Genomic DNA, 22,655 nt, shown 5'->3' with positions numbered 1-22,655 from the left:
GGGGGTGCGAAAAGGAATCAATCTGTGTGCACACACATTCCTCTTCCTCCGTCACCTTCTGTGGGACTGCCTCTCTTTTAAAATTGGTCCCCAGGACTGATAATATACTGTAGTGTTATTTGAGGCTTCGACATTTATATCTATAAACCTGCTTTGTTCTAGTGCAATCACAGGACTCAACGCAAGTGTGGGTATAGATGCTTATTATTCTCAGGTAATACTCATGTATATATTTGATACTGTATATACTGCACACTGTATTTTTAATGAGGTCTGCAGTATATCCACTATCTTTATTATTGATCAATACTGGGATTTATTTCTTGTTTATTTATGCCATGTATCTATATGCACTGTAATTAATGTATTGTTTGTGATATGATAACCTTGTATTTACTCCCTTGTCCTCCTTCCCTTTCCTTTTAACTTTTTACTTTCTCCGCAATGAAAAGAGCTTAAGTACGCTGCCTGACATCATATGGCCACCAGGGTTACCACCCAGGTCTGTGACTCATTGGCATTGCTTAGCCGCCAGTCATATATACAGTGGGGATGGAAAGTATTCAGACCCCCTTAAATTTTTCACTCTTTGTTATATTGCAGCCATTTGCTAAAATCATTTAAGTTAATTTTTTTCCTCATTAATGTACACACAGCACCCCATATTGACAGAAAAACACAGAATTGTTGACATTTTTGCAGATTTATTAAAAAAGAAAAACTGAAATATCACATGGTCCTAAGTATTCAGACCCTTTGCTGTGACACTCATATATTTAACTCAGGTGCTGTCCATTTCTTCTGATCATCCTTGAGATGGTTCTACACCTTCATTTGAGTCCAGCTGTGTTTGATTATACTGATTGGACTTGATTAGGAAAGCCACACAACTGTCTATATAAGACCTTAAAGCTCACAGTGCATGTCAGAGCAAATGAGAATCATGAGGTCAAAAGGAACTGCCTGAAGAGCTCAGAGACAGAATTGTGGCAAGGCACAGATCTGGCCAAGGTTACAAAAAAATTTCTGCTGCACTAAGGCTACTTTCACACTGAGGCGTGCGGGCGCTGGCGGTACTAAATATAGCGCCGCTTTACCGTTGTTTTAGCGGCGCTAGCGGGGCGGTTTTAACCCCCTGCTAGCAGCTGAAAAAGGGTTAAAACCGCCCGCAAAATGCCGCTGCAGTGGCGCTTTGCGGGTGGGTTTTCAGCACTACCCCATTGTTTTCAATGGGAAGGGACGCTTTAGGAGCTGTAAATACACCGCTCCTACAGATGCTCCAAAGATGCAGCTTGCAGGACTTTTTAGACCGCCCTGCAAGCGCACCGCTCCAGTGTGAAAGCCCTCGGGGCTTTCACATTGGAGTGCATTGAGCAGCTCGTTTGGGGCGCTTTGCAGGTGCTATTTTTAGCACTTTAGCGCCTGCAAAGCGCCTCAGTGTGAAAGAAGCCTTAAGGTTCCTAAGAGCACAGTGGCCTCGATAATCCTTAAATAGAAGACGCTTGGGACGACCAGAATCCTTCCTAAAGCTGGCCGTCCGGCCAAACTGAGCTATCGGGGGAGAAGAGCCTTGGTGAGAGAGGTAAAGAAGAACCCAAAGATCGCTGTGGATGAGCTCCAGAGATGCAGTTGGGAGATGGGAGAAAGTTGTAGAAAGTCAACCATCACTGCAGCCCTCCACCAGTCGGGGCTTTATGGCAGAGTGGCCCGACGGAAGCCTCTCCTCAGTGCAAGACACATGAAAGCCCGCATGGAGTTTGCTAAAAAAACACCTGAAGGACTCCAAGATGGTGAGAAATAAGATTCTCTGGTCTGATGAGACCAAGATAGAACTTTTTGGTCTTAATTCTAAGCGGTATGTGTGGAGAAAACCAGGCACTGCTCATCACCTGTCCAATACAGTCCCAACAGTGAAGCATGGTGGTGGCAGCATCATGCTTTGGGGGTGTTTTCAGCTGCAGGGACAGGACGACTGGTTTTGAAATTGAAAATAACCCAACAATACAGGTAAGAGGGGAAGAAAGAAACCATAAGGGGGGTTTTTGTACCATTTTAAGGTGCATTAACAGCACATTTTGAGTGAGCTGCCATAAGGCAATGCAAAAAAAAGTGCGTGTTGCAGCGTTCTGGGCTGATCCGGTACCTACGACCTCTGTACAGCTTATTACAGCAAGACAGAGAAGTAGCAGCTGCTTTCACAGACTCACATGACACATAACTGCATTTCACAACAGCAAATTCTGCTGTGTCATCCGCTGACTCGCTGGAAACGTGCATGAAAAGCATGCGGAAAAACAGACCGTGCCGTCACTTCTGCTGCAGATACTTTTGTTTTAGGTTAAAAAAAAATTCAGCAACCCCGCTCTATATTATAGCCAGTGCTAAGAAAATAATCCACTGGTCCTATAAAGCACAGTCACTTGATGTGTTCCCTTGTCCAAGAGTAAAAATTAAGAAAACAAAACAGGAATTACATAGTTACATAGTTACATAATAGGTGAGGTTGAAAAAAGACACAAGTCCAACCTATGTGTGTGATTATGTGTCAGTATTACATTGTATATCCCTGTATGTTGTGGTCATTCAGGTGCTTATCTAATAGTTTCTTGAAACTATCGATGCGCCACGCTGAGACCACCTCCTGTGGAAGGGAATTCCACATCCTTGCCGCTCTTACAGTAAAGAACCCTCTACGTAGTTTAAGGTTAAACCTCTTTTCTTCTAACTTTAATGAGTGGCCATGAGTCTTGTTAAACTTCCTTCTGCGAAAAAGTTTTATCCCTATTGTGGGGTCACCAGTACAGTATTTGTACATTGAAATCATATCCCCTCTCAAGCGTCTCTTCTCCAGAGAGAATAAGTTCAGTGCTCACAACCTTTCCTCATAACTAAGATCCTCCAGACCCTTTATTAGCTTTGTTGCCCTTCTTTGTACTCGCTCCATTTCCAGTACATCCTTCCTGAGGACTGGTGCCCAGAACTGGACAGCATACTCCAGGTGCGACCGGACCAGAGTCTTGTAGAGCGGGAGAATTATAGTTTTATCTCTGAAATTAATCCCCTTTTTAATGCCAATATTCTGTTTGCTTTATTAGCAGCAACTTGGCATTGCATGCCATTGCTGAGCCTATCATCTACTAGGACCCCCAGGTCCTTTTCCATCCTAGATTCCCCCAGAGGTTCTCCCCCAGTGTATAGATTGCATTCATATTTTTGCCACCCAAATGCATTATTTTACATTTTCTACATTGAACCTCATTTGCCATGTAGTCACCCACCCCATTAATTTGTTCAGATCTTTTTGCAATATAGAACAGAGAGGGAAATCTTCCAATGGGGACACTAGTTCTGGTGACTACTAGGGGATGAGCTCAGGTATGTTGAGATTCCAGTCCGAACCCACCTGGGCGATTCCACCAGGAATCTGTGCTATGCCAATCATTTGTGGCAAAGGCATTTCCTGCCCACATATACAAGGGGTGTGTATACATATGACTGCAGGGCATGGTATTCCTCAGCTGCTTACCATTGGCCAAATACAGCGACAAGTTCCTGGTGGGATCGCTCAAGTGAGTTCGGATTGGATGTGAACATGCCTGAGCTCATCCCTAATGAGGACCAGTGATTCTATCACCTTGGAGGGACTTCCTCTTACTTCCTGTTTTGGGACAGGAAGTCCTGCTTGACACGGGCTGCAGCTTGTAGAAGAGCAGTATGAACAGCAAGCTTTGAGCTTTCAGGGAGCTTCGTTGAAGCTTTTAAAGCACCATTCAACTCCAGTCTGTAAATGCTGAACAAAGATCCGAATGGGAGTGCCGATTGAAAGCCTGCTGAAGGCTGCTAGCAGCTTGTTTGACCACTTGCCCACTAGCCACCGTCATTATACTGCGGCAGGTCGACTCCTTCCCGCGAATCACCTTAGCTGTACGTCAGCTCCTTTAAGAGCCATAGAAGGCACGCACGTACGCCTGCTGCACGGTGGGGGACCCCATGCGTGTGGCAGGTGACCGCGATTTCCGCCAGCCACCCGAGATCACTGGAAAGAGCCAGAACAGGGGGATCTGTCAATGTAAACAATCACATCCTCATTCTGACAGGGAAGGAGAGAGAGGTCTGCTGTTCCTAGTGATCAGGAACAGCGATCTGTCTCCTCCTCCAGTCAGTCCCCCCCCCCCCACAGTTAGAAACACCTCCCAGGAAACACATTTAACCCCTTTAATCGCCCCCTACTGTTAACCTCTTCCTTGCCAGTGACATTTACACAGTAATCAGTGCATTTTTACAGCACTGATCACTGTATAAATGTCAGTGGTCCCAAAAAAGTGTCCGATCTGTCCGCCGCAATCTCACAGTCCAATAAAAAAAAAACAAATAAAAAAAAAAACAAAAAAAAAAAAAACACAATCACAGATCACCGCCATTACTAGTAAAAACAAAAATGTAAAATAAAATTAAAATCCCATAAATTATTCCCCTATTTTGTAGACGTTATAACGTTTGCGCAAACCAATCAATATACGCTTATTGGGATTTTTTTTAACCAAAAATATGTAGAAGAATACGTATCGGCCTAAACTGCTGAAGAAATTTTTTGGGGGTATTTATTATAGCAAAATTGTTGCTATTTATTTGTTTATAGTACAAAAAATAAAAACCGCAGAGGTGATCAAATACCACCAAAAGAAAGCTCTATTTGTGGGAAAAAAAGGACGTCAATTCTATTTGGGTATAGCGTTGCACGACCGCACAATTGTCAGTTAAAGCAACGCAGTGTATCACAAAATTAAGGGGGGGGGGGTCTTCCTATCTGTAAGTGGTTAACCACTTCAATACCAGTCACTTTTACACGATTCCTGCCCAGGCCGATTTTCAGCTTTTAGTGTCTTACTTTGAACGACAATTGCGCAGTCATGAAACACTGTACTTAAATTAAATTTGTATAATTTTGTTCACACAACTAGAGCTTTCTTTTGGTGGTATTTAACGACTTACAGACCGGAAGATTTGGCTGCTTAATGACCAACCAATAACTGACAATTGCGCGGTCGTGCGACCTTGCACCCAAACAAAATTGACGTCCTTTTTTTCCCAATATAAATGGAAAAAAACTGCGCTTTAGGGCCTAAGTATAGGATCAGAAAGCACAGGTTGCTGCCTCCCTTTCTACACAGTCCCTAGTAAGGTCCCCTGTACAATATGTAAAAAAATAAACAATTAGGGTATATTGGCGCTACCTATAGACATTATATACTGGGATAGCCTATACATATATCACCCCTTATTTTATTTTTTATTTTTTATATTTTAAAACCTTATAGTAATAGGTCTGTGGGGTGTATGAATTATCTAAATTCCCCTTATAGTATGAGTGATACCCCAGCAACCACAAAATATGTCTACTAATCATATAACACACATCAAATGTCGCACAGCTTAAATAGTTCAACAGCATCTAGAGAAAACGCCAGAGGCTATATTACATTATGTGCATTTACTGAGAGCCATATACCAATGCAGTGATGTGCGTACAGGTTATATGTATTAAATTAATACCCTATGCGTTTTGGGTATGACGTCTTCAGCAACGGTCCGTTGCTGAAGACGTCATGTGACGAAGCACGCACAACGGCATCACGCTCTGTCAGTCAGCTCCAGGGCATACGAGAGAGGAGGACGCTGTGAGAGGCTGGTGGTTACATACCCCCACCTCGCTGCCTATGCCTGTCAGGAGGGACTTTTTAACATAAGTTTGTATTGCTCAGATCTATTGCTGCCCTAAATCCATCAGGACAGAGGCATACAATAGCGTCTGATTTTTTCTTTCTTTTTTTTTTTTCTTTTTTTTTTTTAATTTTTACTCTGCAAATTAACTTTGTGACATAGTCCTGCTTGTTTGAATTCATTATTTTTCAGCCCAGTTTTTTTTCTCGCTGTGTGGGCTTTTATATATATTTTAAATAAAGTGTTTATACTTTATTACGCCATGGAAGCTTTTCCTTTCTTTTTGAATATATGAGTGGAATCCAGCACAATATATAATAGCCAGAAGATACAGGAGCATTTCCCCGTTGTGGGGTCTGTGGAGCTGATTACAGCAAGATTTACCAGATGAAACAGCCAGTGAAGTGATCCAACTTATTACACCATATGCGACATACCCCTGGTGGGGTTTTGGAAGCTGGTGAGTAGGCAATCAAAAGGGGGAGCACGAGAGTCACCTGACAAATTGATTCATCACCAAAGTCACTATTGGGAATTTGAAATTGCCATAGGATCATCAGTATATGGACTGTCATAATATATGTTGGAAATCTCGTTGCTGGATGTGTTTTTTTATTAGCTGTTTTGTCTGTATGTGATTCTAAGTTATACCCAAAACGCATAGGGTATTAATTTAATACATATAACCTGTACGCACATCACTGCATTGGTATATGGCTCTCAGTAAATGCACATAATGTAATATAGCCTCTGGCGTTTTCTCTAGATGCTGTTGAACTATTTAAGCTGTGCGACATTTGATGTGTGTTATATGATTAGTAGACATATTTTGTGGTTGCTGGGGTATCACTCATACTATAAGGGGAATTTAGATAATTCATACACCCCACAGACCTATTACTATAAGGTTTTAAAATATAAAAAATAAAAAATAAAATAAGGGGTGATATATGTATAGGCTATCCCAGTATATAATGTCCTTTTTTTCCCCACAAATAGAGCTTTCTTTTGGTGGTATTTGATCACCTCTGCGGTTTTTATTTTTTGCGCTATAAACAAAAAAAGAGCGACAATTTTGAAAAAAAAAAAATATATATACTGGTATATATTTTTTTTAACTTTTTGCTATAATAAATATACCCAAAAATGTTTTTAAAAAAACACATTTCTTCATCAGTTTAGGCCGATATATATTCTTCTACATATTTTTTGAAAATAATAAATAAATAAACGCAATAAGCGTATATTGATTGGTTTGCGCAAAAGTTATAGTATCTACAAAATAGGGGAAAGTTATGGCATTTTTATTATTATTTTTTTTTTTACTAGTGATGGCGGTACTGCGACATTGCGGTGGACAGATCAGAAACTTTTGACACATTTTTGGGACCATTGACATTTATACAGCGATCAGAGCTATAAAAGTGCACTGATTAAAGTGTAAATATCACTGGCAGGGAAGGGGTTAAACACTAGGGGGTGATCAAGGGGTTAAATGTGTTCCCTAGTTAGTATTTCCCACTGTATGGGGATAGGACTGACTGGGGGAGGAGACATATCATTGTTCCTACTTACTAGGTACAAACGATATGTCTCCTTTTCCCTGACAGAACAGGGATTTGTGTCCCATTCTCGCAATCGGGGGTGGCCGGCGATCGCGCCTGCCGGCCATGCGCATCGGGTCCCCCGCTGTGCCATGGGTGCGCGCGCCTCCTGCAGCTCTTAAAGGGGAAGTCATACCCGTATGGCGATTCGAGGGAACGTGCCACTTTGCTAACGTATATTGGCATGAGCCAGTCGGCAAGTGGTTAATTACCTCTGGGTTTTTTATTTTTTGCTAAAATAACAAAAAAAAAAAAAAAAGGCTCAAAATTTTGAAAAAATAAAAAAAAACGCTTTTTTATTCATTTTGGTTATAACATTTTGCAAATAAATAATTGTTCTTCATAAATTTAGTCCAAAATGTATTCTGCTACATTTCTTTGGTGAAAATAACCGAAATAAGTGGATATTATTTAGTCTGTAGGAAAGTAATAGAGTCCACAAGCTATGGTATATATCTGAAAATTGATCAATCCTGAAATACTGACGGCCGATCTAATTTCTTGAGGCCTGAAAAACGCCAGAACAGTGCAAATACCCCTCAAATGACCACTTTTTTGAAAAATAGACAGTCTGAGTATTTAGTAGGAGGCATGTCGGGTTTTTTGAAGTTGTCATTTTTTGTCATAATTTTGGGGGGGGGGGTCACCTTTTTTTTATATCATACTGTCATCAGTGCAGTACAGCGCCATCATATAAGGCACACCATTGCCGGATGCGGCCCACAGCAGGGGTCCGGTGCGTCCCTGTTCTCCATTTCAGAGACAAACCAGGGCCAAATTTTTGAATGAAATCGACCCTAAAATGGAGCCAAAGACACAAACGTTCTTGTGCAAGCCGCCCTGGAGATATGTGAACCGACTCTATAGAGAGTCGGTCACAATCTCCTGTCATGCGAATTGGAATGCAGGGAAACCCACATCCAATTCACACCAGTGTGAACCCAGTCTTACTGGTTTGGTGATGATCAGGGACATAGTACAAAAAAAATAAACAAACAAGTTAAAAACACCCACCGCACATATACTGGGGCAGGGCGGCCCAGCTGCACAAAAAAACTTGCCTGTATGTTGTCCATGCTCCCTGGTCTGGGTCACGTGCGCCGCCGGCGACCCGTTACCGCTGTGATTGGACACAGCGGGAGCCAATCAGTGGGCCCGGCAGCTGCCAGCCACCCGTGATCATTCGGGGGAACGACAGAATGGTGGTCTGCCTATGTAAACAAGGCAGACCGTCATTCTGTCACAGATTCCTAGTAATCAGGAACACTGATCTCTCTCTTCGTCTAGTGTCAGCATCCCCCACACAGTTAGAAAGCACACATAGGGAACACATTTAACCCTTTGATCGCCCCTGATGTTAACCCCTTCCCTGCCAGTGTAATTTATACAGTGATCGGTGCATTTTTTTTTTTTTAGAACCGATCACTGGTCCCCAAAAAGTCACACTTAGTCTTCAATTTATATATATATATTTTTTTTTTCTAAAATTTTGTTTTTTGTTTATAGTGCAACAAATAAAAAAACGCAGAGAAACACACCTACAGTATATGGCTGCAGCTGTTCCCTGCTGGCTCTGCAGCTCTCACTGGAGCACTGAGCTGTGGAGGAGGGTGGGAGCGCCTGGCTCGGGCTCTCAGATCCACGCTGAGAGGTTGAGCCAGCTGCCAGTCCGGCATCTGGGTGGATTCCGAGATTAAAGTTGGGATCTCTCCAGAGTCTGGACCGGCTCTGTGACGCCAGTCAATAGCATACTTTAGCCTGCTGCGGCTGAATCTGGGTCACAGGAGTGCAGAACTAAGCGCGCCCCTAAAAGTGGCCATAAAAAGCTTTGGTCATACTTCACTTTTAATTGCTTCTTCCAACCCCTATGATGGATCCTCTGTACAGATTTGGGGCAACGCAGGAGCCTACGCACTGCACTCACAAAGCACCGATCGCAGCTGCAATGCTCTGCAGGCCTGAATACAAAAATGTAATAGACTATCTTTTTTTTTTTAATTATTATTATTTTACAATTGTTTTGAGCATTTATTACATTTTTCCAAAAAGTGGACTATACCTTTAATTTTAGACATTTTAAAAATGTGTTCTTGTGTAATATAAAAACACGACCCGTATGCAGTGAGCACGCAACATGAGATAAGCAGCTTCCCTACACATGGCGTTGTGTGATAAACAGACGTGACCTGGTGACGTCACTAGTTTAAGAGATCCTTCACTTTTTATGTAACTGTCGTACCATGGTGGAAGGAGCTCAATCATGGTAATTCCCACTTCTGAAGAGATCTTCCCTTACCTTAGTCATGGACAGGATGTGCCTGTTGTATGCAATAGCTGCCATAGGTTTGCTGGTAAAGTCGATATTCTATAGCGGGGGGTGGGCAACCCATTGATTGAGATCTACCCATTGATCGCAGGTAGGAGAAGGGTAGAATGCTACCCTTCCTTGCCGACTCATGGATTCTGGACAGGAGTGGGCGGGATTTATTGGTACCGATCACCTTTCCTCCTGCAGCTGCTGAAAGCTGCCTCTCCTGCTCTCCCTCCATTTCAGCATTCAGCGGGTGCAGAAGGAAAATACAGGGACACCAGTAAACACCATAAACGCCGCCCCCAGTTAACCCCCCCAGTTAACTTGTAAAAAATTATAAAAAAAATAAAATTGTAAAAAGTAAAACACTACTGACACCGTCCTCTGCTCTACTGACACCGTCCTCTGCCCTACACCGTTCACTGCTCTACTGACACCTTCCACTGCTCTACTGACCTCTGTCCTACTGACACCGTCCACTGCCCTACTGACACCATCCACTGCCCTACTGACACCGTCCTCTGCCCTACTGACACCGTCCTCTGCCCTACTGACACCGTCCTCTGCCCTACTGACACCGTCCTCTGCCCTACTGACACCGTCCTCTGCCCTACTGACACCGTCCTCTGCCCTACTGACACCGTCCTCTGCCCTACTGACACCGTCCTCTGCCCTACTGACACCGTCCTCTGCCCTACTGACACCGTCCTCTGCCCTACTGACACCGTCCTCTGCTCTACTGACACCGTCCACTGCTCTACTGACACCGTCCACTGCCCTACTGACACCGTCCACTGCCCTACTGACACCGTCCACTGCCCCACTGACACCGTCCACTGCCCCACTGACACCGTCCACTGCTCTACTGACACCATCCACTGCACTGCCCTACTAACACCGTCCACTGCTCTACTGACACATCCACTGCCCTACTGACACCGTCCACTGCCCTACTGACACCGTCCACTGCCCTACTGACACCGTCCACTGCCCTACTGACACCGTCCACTGCCCTACTGACACCGTCCACTGCCCAACTGACACCGTCCACTGCCCCACTGACACCGTCCACTGCCCCACTGACACCGTCCACTGCCCCACTGACACCGTCCACTGCCCCACTGACACCGTCCTCTGCCCCACTGACACCGTCCTCTGCCCCACTGACACCGTCCTCTGCCCCACTGACACCGTCCTCTGCTCTACTGACACCGTCCACTGCACTGCCCTACTAACACCGTCCACTGCTCTACTGACACATCCACTGCCCTACTGACACCGTCCACTGCCCTACTGACACCGTCCACTGCCCTACTGACACCGTCCACTGCCCTACTGACACCGTCCTCTGCCCCACTGACACCGTCCTCTGCCCCACTGACACCGTCCTCTGCTCTACTGACACCGTCCACTGCACTGCCCTACTAACACCGTCCACTGCTCTACTGACACATCCACTGCCCTACTGACACCGTCCACTGCCCTACTGACACCGTCCACTGCCCTACTGACACCGTCCACTGCCCTACTGACACCGTCCACTGCTCTACTGACACCGTCCACTGCCCTACTGACACCGTCCACTGCTCTACTGACACCATCCACTGCCCTACTGACACCGTCTACTGCCCCACTGACACCGTCCTCTGCCCTACTGACACCGTCCACTGCTCTACTGACACCGTCCACTGCCCTAGGTGGCTTCCCAATCATCAGATCAGCAATCACAGCTATTGTGTAATTGTAAGCCTGTCTTGCTCATTCCCAATCACAAACAGTGACCTAGAACAGCTTGGTCAGTGTGCTGGGATCGCACAGTGAGGGTGCTCAGCATACAACCTCAAAGCCCCATGGACGAACATATACAGTATCTCACAAAAGTGAGTACACCCCTCACATTTTTGTAAATATTTTATTCTATCTTTTCATGTGACAACACTGAAGAAATGACACTTTGCTACAATGTAAAGTAGTGAGTGTACAGCTTGTATAACAGTGTAAATTTGCTGTCCCCTCAAAATAACTCAACACACAGCCATTAATGTCTAAATCAAATCAACCATCAAATTGGTCTGCATGGCTGTCATCCCAGAAGGAAGCCTCTTCTAAAGATGATGCACAATAAAGCCTGCAAACAGTTTGCTGAAGACAAGCAGACTAAGGACATGGATTACTGGAACCATGTCCTGTGGTCTGATGAGACCAAGATAAACTTATTTGGTTCAGAAGATGGTGTCAAGCATGTGTGGCGGCAACCAGGTGAGGGGTACAAAGACAAGTGTGTCTTGCCTACAGTCAAGCATGGTGGTGGGAGTGTCATGGTCTGGGGCTGCATGAGTTCTGCTGGCACTGGAGAGCTACAGGAACCATGAATGCCAACATGTACTGTGACATACTGAAGCAGACCATGATCCCCTCCCTTCAGAGACTGGGCCGCAGGGAAGCATTCCAACATGAAAACAACCCCAAACACACCTCCAAGACGACCACTGCCTTGCTAAAGAAGCTGAGGGTAAAGGTGATGGACTGGCCAAGCATGTCTCCAGACCTAAACCCTATTGAGCATCTGTGGGGCATCCTCAAATGGAAGGTGGAGGAGCGCAAGGTTACTAACATCCACCAGCTCTGTGATGTCATCATGGAGGAGTGGAAGAGGACTCCAGTGACAACCTGTGAAGCTCTGGTGAACTCCATGCCCAAGAGGGTTAAGGCAGTGCTGGAAAATAATGGTGGCCGCACAAAATAGACACTTTGGGCCCAATTTGGACATTTTCACTTAGGGGTGTACTCACTTTTGTTGCCAGCGGTTTAGACATTAATGGCTGTGTGTTGAGTTATTTTGAGGGGACAGCAAATTTACACTGTTATACAAGCTGTACACTCACTACTTTACATTGTAACGAAGTGTCATTTCTTCAGTGTTGTCACATGAAAAGATATAATAAAATATTTACAAAAAAGTAAGGGGTGTACTCACTTTTGTGAGATACTGTGTGTATGCTGGGTGTTAGAATAAAAATAAAAATAACACTGTCGCATGAAAATGCACCTAACCAACACACATAGATGGATGTAAATGGGCCCTAACAGAAGGTGCAGAAATGGAGCGATGACTACATTACATTTTCAGTTCCTTGGAGACCTGACTGGGGTCTCTTTAACTACTTCCTGCCTGCGCTATAGCTGAAAGACTGCTACAGTGCGGGCTTAGTTTCCTGGTGGGCATCTATGGACGTCTTCCCATTATTTGCGCTGCCTGCATGCCCCCTGGGGCGCACAGGCAGTGTGCTTTGTGATCGCCGAGTCCTTCGGACCGAGCTGATCACAGATCGGGGTATAGGGCCAATAATCACAGGGGCCCTTTGTAATCAGCTGTGTCCAATGACAGCTGATCACAATGTAAACACAAGATGTATATCGGCTTTTCTTTCCTCATGCTGACAGTCTGGGGAAGGGAGAAGAGAGCCGATAACTGGCTGGTGTTAACCTCTTTTGCCGATCAGCCATCATTATACTGCGGCAGGTCGGCTCTCCTGTGCAAACCGCTGTAGGTGTACGCCGGTCTGCGCAAGGAGGATAGTGGGCATGCCCGCTGTGCGCTGCAGGATCGCGCCGCGGGTCTTGCGGACCTGATGCCCACCGGCGACCCGTGATCGCTGTGTACAAGGAGATTTCCCGTTCTGCCTAATAACATGTCGGAGATCTTCTGTTCCCAGTGATCTCTGTCATGTCCCAGGCAGCCCATCCCCCCCCTACAGTTAGAACACTACCAGGGAACACACAGTTAAGCCCTTGAGCACCCCCAAATGTTAACCCCTTCCCTGCCAGTGTCATTTTTACATTGATCAGTGCGTTTTTATAGCACTGATGTAATAATGTCACTGGTCCCCAAAAAGTGTCAGATTTGTCCGCCGCAATCCCGCTAAAAATCGTAGCTCGCCGCCATTACCAGTAAAAACAATAATATAAAAAAAATTAAAAAATCAATAAAAGTCCCTAAATCTATCCTGTAGTTTGTAGACATGATAACTTTTGCGCAAACCAATCAATATAGGCCTATTATGATTTTTACTAAAAAAAAAGTGGAAGAATATATATATATATATATATATATATATATATATATATATATATTTATATGTATTATAGCAGAAAGTAAAAAAAAAAATATATATATATATATATATATATATATATATATATATATATATATATATATATATATATATATATATATATATAAATATATATTTTTTTTTTTTTTTTTAATTGTCGCTCTTTTTTTGTTTTATAGCGCAAAAAATAAAAACCGTAGAGGTGATCAAATACCACCAAAAGAAATCTCTATTTGTTGGAAAAAAAGGACGTCAATTTTGTTTGGGTACAGCGTCGCACGACCACGCAATTGTCAGTTAAAGCGACGCAGTGCCGTATCGCAAAAAAATGGCCTGGTCATTAAGGGGGCAAAACCTTCCTGGGGTGCAGTGGTTAAAGGAACATCAGCACTTATTATCAGTGCCCATCAGTGAAGGAGGAAAATTATTAGTTTGCAAAATTTAATAACAAACCATGAAAACTTTTTTTTTTTTCAAAATTTCTGGTCTTTTTTTGTTTATTTAACAAAAAAAAAAAAAAAAAAAATTTAAAAACTCCAGTGGAGATTAAAGCAGAATTCCACCTCACCCCCGCGGCGGGATCTGCTGGAAGTGGGGATAAGTACCTGTCGAAAACAAGTACCCGCTCCCCTCCCCCGAAATGTATCAAATGTGGCACCGGAGGGGGTGGGAGGAGACAGATATGCAGAGGTTCCAATTTTGGGTGGAAGTCCGCTTTAACCACTTGCCGCCCGCCATATAACAGAATGACGACGGCAAAGTGGTTTCAATATCCTGACTGGGCGTCATATGACATCCTCAGGATATTAAGCCACTGCGCGCCCCCGGGGGAACACATCGTGGCGATCGTTGTTGCAGTGTGTCAGTCTGACACCCCGCAACTCTGATCTAGGTCTCTAATGGAGACTCTTTACCACGTGATCAGCCGTGTCCAATCACGGCTGATCACGATGTAAATAGGAAGAGCCAGTGATCGGCTTTTCCTCACTCGTGTCTGACAGACAGGAGTAGAGGAGAGCCGATCGGCTGCTCTCCTGACAGGGGAGGGATCTGTGCTGATTGTTTAGCAGTGCAGCCCCCCTCGGACCACCAGGATGGCCATCCACACTGGACCACCAGGTATGCCCCCCTAGACCCCCAGGGAAATACTAATCTGTGCCCAGGCAGCTGCCAATCAGTGCCCACTCGCAATGCCTACCACTGCCAGTGCCACCAGGGATGCCTATCAGTGCCTCATATCAGTGCCACATATCATTTCCCATCAGTGCCGCCTATCAGTGCCACCCATAAGAACCCATCTTTGCAGCCTTTCAGTGCCACCCATGAGTGCCCATCAGTGCCGCCTATCAATGCCCATCAGTGCTGCATATCAGTGCCACCTATCAATGCCCATCAGTGCTGCATATCAGTGCCACCCATCAGTGCCGCCTATCAGTGCCCATCAGTGCCGCCTACCAGTGCCAATCGTCAGTGCCCGCTCATTGGTGCCACCTCATCGGTGCCGCCTTATCAGTGCCCATCAGTGAAAGAGAAAACTTACTTATTTACAAAATTTTATAACAGAAACAAAAGCAAAACTTTTATTTTTTTCTAAATTTTCGGTCTTTTTTTATTTGTTTAGCAAAAAATAAAAACCCCAGAGGTGATCAAATACCACCAAAAGAAAACTCTATTTGTGGGAACAAAATGATAAAAATTTCATTTGGGTACAGTGTTGTATGACCGCGCAATTGTCATTCAAACTGCGACAGCACTGAAAGCTGAAAATTGGTCTGGGTGGTAGGAAGGGGGGGTTTAAAAGTGTCTGCTAGGCAAGTGGTTAAGACATGTGACAAGGATTGCACCTCTATTGGCCAGCTGAGCCCCACTAGGGGAGGATCACGTGACCTCCAGCTGAGCCTCCCTGGGGAAGGAGGGTCACGTGACCTCCCACTGACCAACCCTTGTGGGGAAGGTCACATGACCTCCAGCCACATCAGAGGCCCGCCCCCAGATCACATGACTTCCCCTCTCTGAGTGGTCTCCATGGTAACCCCTCACCTGCAGGTCCTGGACGGAGATCTCCATGGTGGTGAGGTAGAAGTAGGGGACGCCGCTGCCGTGGCTCCGGGGACCGTCGCTGATGGAGAAGACGTTGGCGAAGGGTTGTCCCCGGACGGGCTCGTGGCTGGAGATGGTGGCCAGGGCGCCCCAGTCACAGTTGTGGGCCACGAAGCGCGCCACCCGGGCCGTCTCGTTGTGCGGGGGGATGTGGGCCCGGCTCGGGGGCGCCCCCAGCAGGAGGAGGAGGACGGACACCCCGCAGTAGGACAAGGCAGCCAGTTGCGACATTTCGGGAGAGTGAAACTCAGAACCGAGCGCCGGACAGTTCCTACTCTAGGACAGCCAATCGGCTGCAGCCATCTGATTCGCTTAGCCAATAGGAGCGGGGAAGAGGCGCGGCCAGCACGATGTAAACAAGCATTGACGTCTGCTTTTTATCTCATTGGTTCTTCTTTTTAAGGCTGTCCTTCCCACTAGCCTATCGCGGCATTTTTCTGACAGGAGCTCATGGTGGCGGAGGCGGGGCTGTAAAGTGACATAGGAAGGACCAATCACCAAGAGGGCGGGTACAATGTTGACAAATCAGATTGTAGAAGGGGAGAACTATGAGTCATGTATGAAATTAAAGTTACAAAGCTCCTTGTTTGGTGTGCAGTGTTCAGATCTTTTCTGCATTATTTGGAAATGTACACTCGTAGGCCACTTACACCTGTTCAATTGCTTGGTAATACAATTTGCCAATCACCTGGCAGCAACTTAATGTTTTTACATAGTTGCCAACATTGTAAAAAAAATTTTAGGGACACTTTTTTTTTGGCTGTAGGCGGAATCACATTATAATTAGGGGGCGGGGCATGCGTTTCTAGGCGTCGCATAGGAAAAAAATTAAAATGCGGCCGAAAACCAAAATAAAAAATGAACCCCAAACCAAAATAAAAAAAAAAATGCGTGGGGGTCCCCCTAAATTCCATACCAGGCTCTTCAGGTCTGGTATGGATATTAAGGGGAACCCCCGCACCAAAATTAAAAAAAAAATGGTGTGGGGTCCCCCTAAATTCCATACCAGACCCTTCAGGTCTGGTATGGATATTAAGGGGAACCCTGCCCCAAAATGTAAAAAAAAATGGCGTGGGGGTCCTCCTCAAAATCCATACCAGACCCTTATCTGAGCATGCAACCTGGCAGGCCGCAGGAAAAGAGGGGGGGCGAGAGAGCGCCCCCCCCTCCTGAACCATACCAGGCCACATGCCCTCAACATTGGGAGGGTGCTTTTGAGGTAGCCTCCCAAAGCACCTTGTCCCCATGTTGATGGGGAGAAGGGCCTCATCCCCACAACCCTTGCTCGGTGGTTGTGGGGGTCTGCGGGCGGAGGACTTATCGGAATCTGGAAGCCCCCTTTAACAAGGGGACCCTCAGATCCCGGCCCCCCCCCCGTGTGAATTGGTAGTGGGGTAATTCACAAAAAAAAGTGTCAAAAAGGTTAAAAAAACACAAGAGACGGTTTTTGACAAGTCCTTCTTCTTCTCCATCTTCTTCTTCCTCCGCTCTTCTTGTCCCGCATCTTCCTCCAGGCTTCTTCTCCGCCCTGTTGGCACGATCTGCCTCAGTGGGAGTCTTCAGCCGTGTGACGCTTCGCTTCTTCTGACATTTCTTATATAACGGAGGGCGGGGCCACCTGGTGACCCCGCCCTCCTCTGATGCGCTGGGAATTCACGGGAGTTCCCTGTGGCTTTCCGCGTGTTCTCAGAGGGAGGCGGGTTCACCCGGCGGGAATTTAGGGGGACCCCCACGCATTTTTTTTAAAACATTTTGGTTCGGGGTTCCCCGGTGGGGAATTCCCATGCCGTTTTTATCAATGAACTTTTATGTGTATTGTCGGACCGGCAATTCATTAACCACTTGCCGACCGCCGCACGACTATATACGTCGACAGAGCGGCACGGGCAGGCAAAAGGACGTGTATGTACGTCCTTGCCTGCCCGCGGGTGGGGGGTCCGATCGGACCCCCCCCCGGTGCCTGCGGCGGTCGGCAAATCTCCCCCGGCGATCGGAGGTGAGGGGGAGGCCATCCATTCGTGGCCCCCCCCTCGCGATTGCTCTCAGCCAATGGGATCATTTCCCTGCCTCTGTATTGTACACAGAGGCAGAGGAAATGATGTCATCTCTCCTCGGCTCGGTATTTTCCGTTCCGGGCCGAGGAGAGAAGACTGTAATGTGAGTGCACCAACACACTACACACAGTAGAACATGCCAGGCACACTAAACACCCCGATCCCCCCCCCGATCGCCCCCCGATCCCCCCCCAATCACCCCCCCCCGTCACAAACTGACACCAAGCAGGTTTTTTTTTTTTTTTTTTTTTTTTTTTTCTGATTACTGTATTGGTGTCAGTTTGTGACAGTTACAGTGTCAGGGCAGTGAGTGTTAGGCCCCCTGTAGGTCTAGGATACCCCCCTAACCCCCCCTAATAAAGTTTTAACCCCTTGATCACCCCCTGTCACCAGTGTCGCTAAGCGATCATTTTTCTGATCGCTGTATTAGTGTCGCTGGTGATGCTAGTTAGGGACGTAAATATTTAGGTTCGCCGTCAGAGTTTTATAGCGACAGGGACCCCCATATACTATCTAATAAATGTTTTAACCCCTTGATTGCCCCCTAGTTAACCCTTTCACCACTGATCACTGTATAACCGTTACGGGTGACGCTGGTTAGTTTGTTTATTTTTTATAGTGTCAGGGCACCCGCCGTTTATTACCGAATAAAGATTTAGCCCCCTGATCGCCCGGCGGTGATATGCGTCGCCCCAGGCAGCGTCAGATAAGCGCCAGTACCGCTAACACCCACGCACGCAGCATACGCCTCCCTTAGTGGTATAGTATCTGTACAGATCAATATCTGATCTGATCAGATCTATACTAGCGTCCCCAGCAGTTTAGGGTTCCCAAAAACGCAGTGTTAGCGGGATCAGCCCAGATACCTGCTAGCACCTGCGTTTTGCCCCTCCGCCCAGCTCGGCCCAGCCCACCCAAGTGCAGTATCGATCGATCACTGTCACTTACAAAACACTAAACGCATAACTGCAGCGTTCGCAGAGTCAGGCCTGATCCCTGCGATCGCTAACAGTTTTTTTGGTAGCATTTTGGTGAAATGGCAAGCACCAGCCCCAGGCAGCGTCAGGTTAGTGCCAGTACCGCTAACACCCACGCACCGTACACCTCCCTTAGTGGTATAGTATCTGAACGCATCAATATCTGATCCGATCAGATCTATACTAGCGTCCCCAGCAGTTTAGGGTTCCCAAAAACGCAGTGTTAGCGGGATCAGCCCAGATACCTGCTAGCAACTGCGTTTTACCCCTCCGCCCGGCCCAGCCCAGCCCACCCAAGTGCAGTATCGATCGATCACTGTCACTTACAAAACACAAAACGCATAACTGCAGCGTTCGCAGAGTCAGGCCTGATCCCTGCGATCGCTAACAGTTTTTTTTGTAGCGTTTTGGTGAACTGGCAAGCACCAGCCCCAGGCAGCGTCAGGTTAGTGCCAGTAGCGCTAACACCCACGCACGCACCGTACACCTCCCTTAGTGGTATAGTATCTGAACAGATCAATATCTGATCCGATCAGATCTATACTAGCGTCCCCAGCAGTTTAGGGTTCCCAAAAACGCAGTGTTAGCGGGATCAGCCCAGATACCTGCTAGCACCTGCGTTTTGCCCCTCCGCCCGGCCCAGCCCAGCCCACCCAAGTGCAGTATCGATTGATCACTGTCACTTACAAAACACTAAATGCATAACTGCAGCGTTCGCAGAGTCAGGCCTGATCCCTGCGATCGTTAACAGTTTTTTTGGTAGCGTTTTGGTGAACTGGCAAGCGCCAGCGGCCTAGTACACCCCGGTCGTAGTCAAACCAACACTGCAGTAACACTTGGTGACGTGGCGAGTCCCATAAGTGCAGTTCAAGCTGGTGAGGTGGCAAGCACAAGTAGTGTCCCGCTGCCACCAAGAAGACAAACACAGGCCCGTCGTGCCCATAATGCCCTTCCTGCTGCATTCGCCAATCCTAATTGGGAACCCACCACTTCTGCAGCGCCCGTACTTCCCCCATTCACATCCCCAACCAAATGCAGTCGGCTGCATGAGAGGCATTTTTATGTCCTCCCGAGTACCCCTACCCAACGAACCCCCCCAAAAAAGATGTTGTGTCTGCAGCAAGCGCGGATATAGGCGTGACACCCGCTATTATTGTCCCCCCTGTCCTGACAATCCTGGTTTTTGCATTGGTGAATGTTTTGAACGCTACCATTCACTAGCTGAGTATTAGCGTAGGGTACAGCATTCCACAGACTAGGCACACTTTCACAGGGTCTCCCAAGATGCCATCGCATTTTGAGAGACCCGAACCTGGAACCGGTTACAGTTATAAAAGTTACAGTTACAAAAAAAGTGTAAAAAAAAAAAAAAAAAAAAAACACAAACAAAAATATAAAATAAAAAATAATAGTTGTCGTTTTATTGTTCTCTCTCTATTCTCTCTTTCTCTATTCTCTCTATTGTTCTGCTCTTTTTTACTGTATTCTATTCTGCAATGTTTTATTGTTATTATGTTTTATCATGTTTGCTTTTCAGGTCTGCAATTTTTTATACTTTACCGTTTACTGTGCTTTATTGTTAACCATATTTTTGTCTTCAGGTACAGCATTCACGACTTTGAGTGGTTATACCAGAATGATGCTTGCAGGTTTAGGTATCATCTTGGTATCATTCTTTTCAGCCAGCGGTCGGCTTTCATGTAGAAGCAATCCTAGCGGCTAATTAGCCTCTAGACTGCTTTTACAAGCAGTGGGAGAGAATGCCCCCCCCCCCCCCACCGTCTTCCGTGTTTTTCTCTGGCTCTCCTGTCTCAACAGGGAACCTGAGAATGCAGCCGGTGATTCAGCCAGCTGACCATAGAGCTGATCAGAGACCAGAGTGGCTCCAAACATCTCTATGGCCTAAGAAACCGGAAGCTACGAGCATTTTATGACTTAGATTTCGCCGGATGTAAATAGCGCCATTGGGAAATTGGGAAAGCATTTTATCATACCTATCTTGGTGTGGTCAGATGCTTTGAGGGCAGAGGAGAAATCTAGGGTCTAATAGACCCCAATTTTTTCAAAAAAGAGTACCTGTCACTACATATTGCTATCATAGGGGATATTTACATTCCCTGAGATAACAATAAAAATGATTAAAAAAAAAAAAAAATGAAAGGAACAGTTTTAAAATAAGATAAAAAAGCAAAAAAATAATAAAGAAAAAAAAAAAAAAAAAAAAAAGCACCCCTGTCCCCCCTGCTCTCGCGCTAAGGCGAACGCAAGCGTCGGTCTGGCGTCAAATGTAAACAGCAATTGCACCATGCATGTGAGGTATCACCGCGACGGTCAGATCGAGGGCAGTAATTTTAGCAGTAGACCTCCTCTGTAAATCTAAAGTGGTAACCTGTAAAGGCTTTTAAAGGCTTTTAAAAATGTATTTATTTTGTTGTCACTGCACGTTTGTGCGCAATTGTAAAGCATGTCATGTTTGGTATCCATGTACTCGGCCTAAGATCATCTTTTTTATTTCATCAAACATTTGGGCAATATAGTGTGTTTTAGTGCATTAAAATGTAAAAAAGTGTGTTTTTTCCCCAAAAAATGCGTTTGAAAAATCGCTGCGCAAATACTGTGTGAAAAAAAAAAATTAAACACCCACCATTTTAATCTGTAGGGCATTTGCTTTAAAAAAATATATAATGTGTGGGGGTTCAAAGTAATTTTCTTGCAAAAAAAAATAATTTTTTCATGTAATCAAAAAGTGTCAGAAAGGGCTTTGTCTTCAAGTGGTTAGAAGAGTGGGTGATGTGTGACATAAGCTTCTAAATGTTGTGCATAAAATGCCAGGACAGTTCAAAACCCCCCCAAATGACCCCATTTTGGAAAGTAGACACCCCAAGCTATTTGCTGAGAGGCATGTCGAGTCCATGGAATATTTTATATTGTGACACAAGTTGCGGGAAAGAGACAAATTATTATTTTTTTTTTTTTTTTTTGCACAAAGTTGTCACTAAATGATATATTGCTCAAACATGCCATGGGAATATGTGAAATTACACCCCAAAATACATTCTGTTGCTTCTCCTGAGTACGGGGATACCACATGTGTGAGACTTTTTGGGAGCCTAGCCACGTATGGGACCCCGAAAACCAAGCACCGCCTTCAGGCTTTCTAAGGGCGTAAATTTTTGATTTCACTCTTCACTGCCTATCACAGTCTCGGAGGCCATGGAATGCCCAGGTGGCACAAACCCCCCCCCCAAATTACCCCATTTTGGAAAGTAGACACCCCAAGCTATTTGCTGAGAGGTATAGTGAGTATTTTGCAGACCTCACTTTTTGTCACAAAGTTTTGAAAATTAAAAAAAGAAAAAAAAAATTTTTTTTTTTTGTCTTTCTTCATTTTCAAAAACAAATGAGAGCTGCAAAATACTCACCATGCCTCTCAGCAAATAGCTTGGGGTGTCTACTTTCCAAAATGGGGTCATTTGGGGGGGGGGTTTGTGCCACCTGGGCATTCCATGGCCTCCGAAACTGTGATAGGCAGTGAAGAGTGAAATCAAAAATGTACACCCTTAGAAATCCTGAAGGCGGTGATTGGTTTTCGGGGTCCCGTACGCGGCTAGGCTCCTAAAAAGTCCCACACATGTGGTATCCCCGTACTCAAGAGAAGCAGCAGAATGTATTTTGGGGTGCAATTCCACATATGCCCATGACCTGTGTGAGCAATATATCATTTAGTGACAACTTTGTGCAAAAAAAAAAAAAATAAATAAATAAATTGTCAC

At 45.6% G+C, this 22,655-nt stretch overlaps 1 protein-coding gene across 1 annotated transcript in view; it reads right to left on the bottom strand.

The window, feature by feature from the left end:
• The window catches only part of CREG1 (cellular repressor of E1A stimulated genes 1), a 34,730-nt gene extending 18,549 nt beyond the window's left edge, over positions 1–16,181 (bottom strand). The window contains exon 1 of the mRNA XM_073617353.1: positions 15,792–16,181. Within this exon, the coding sequence (XP_073473454.1) occupies positions 15,792–16,082 (291 nt within the window). The 5' untranslated portion in view covers positions 16,083–16,181. The remainder of the gene's footprint in view (positions 1–15,791) is intronic.
• Positions 16,182–22,655: the final 6,474 nt, after the last annotated feature.

This window comes from Aquarana catesbeiana, linkage group LG02 (assembly GCF_042186555.1).
Source record: "Aquarana catesbeiana isolate 2022-GZ linkage group LG02, ASM4218655v1, whole genome shotgun sequence".
Lineage (NCBI taxonomy): Eukaryota > Metazoa > Chordata > Amphibia > Anura > Ranidae > Aquarana > Aquarana catesbeiana.
The sequence above is the reverse complement of the archived record's forward strand: the minus strand, read 5'-3'. Positions and strand labels throughout refer to the sequence as shown.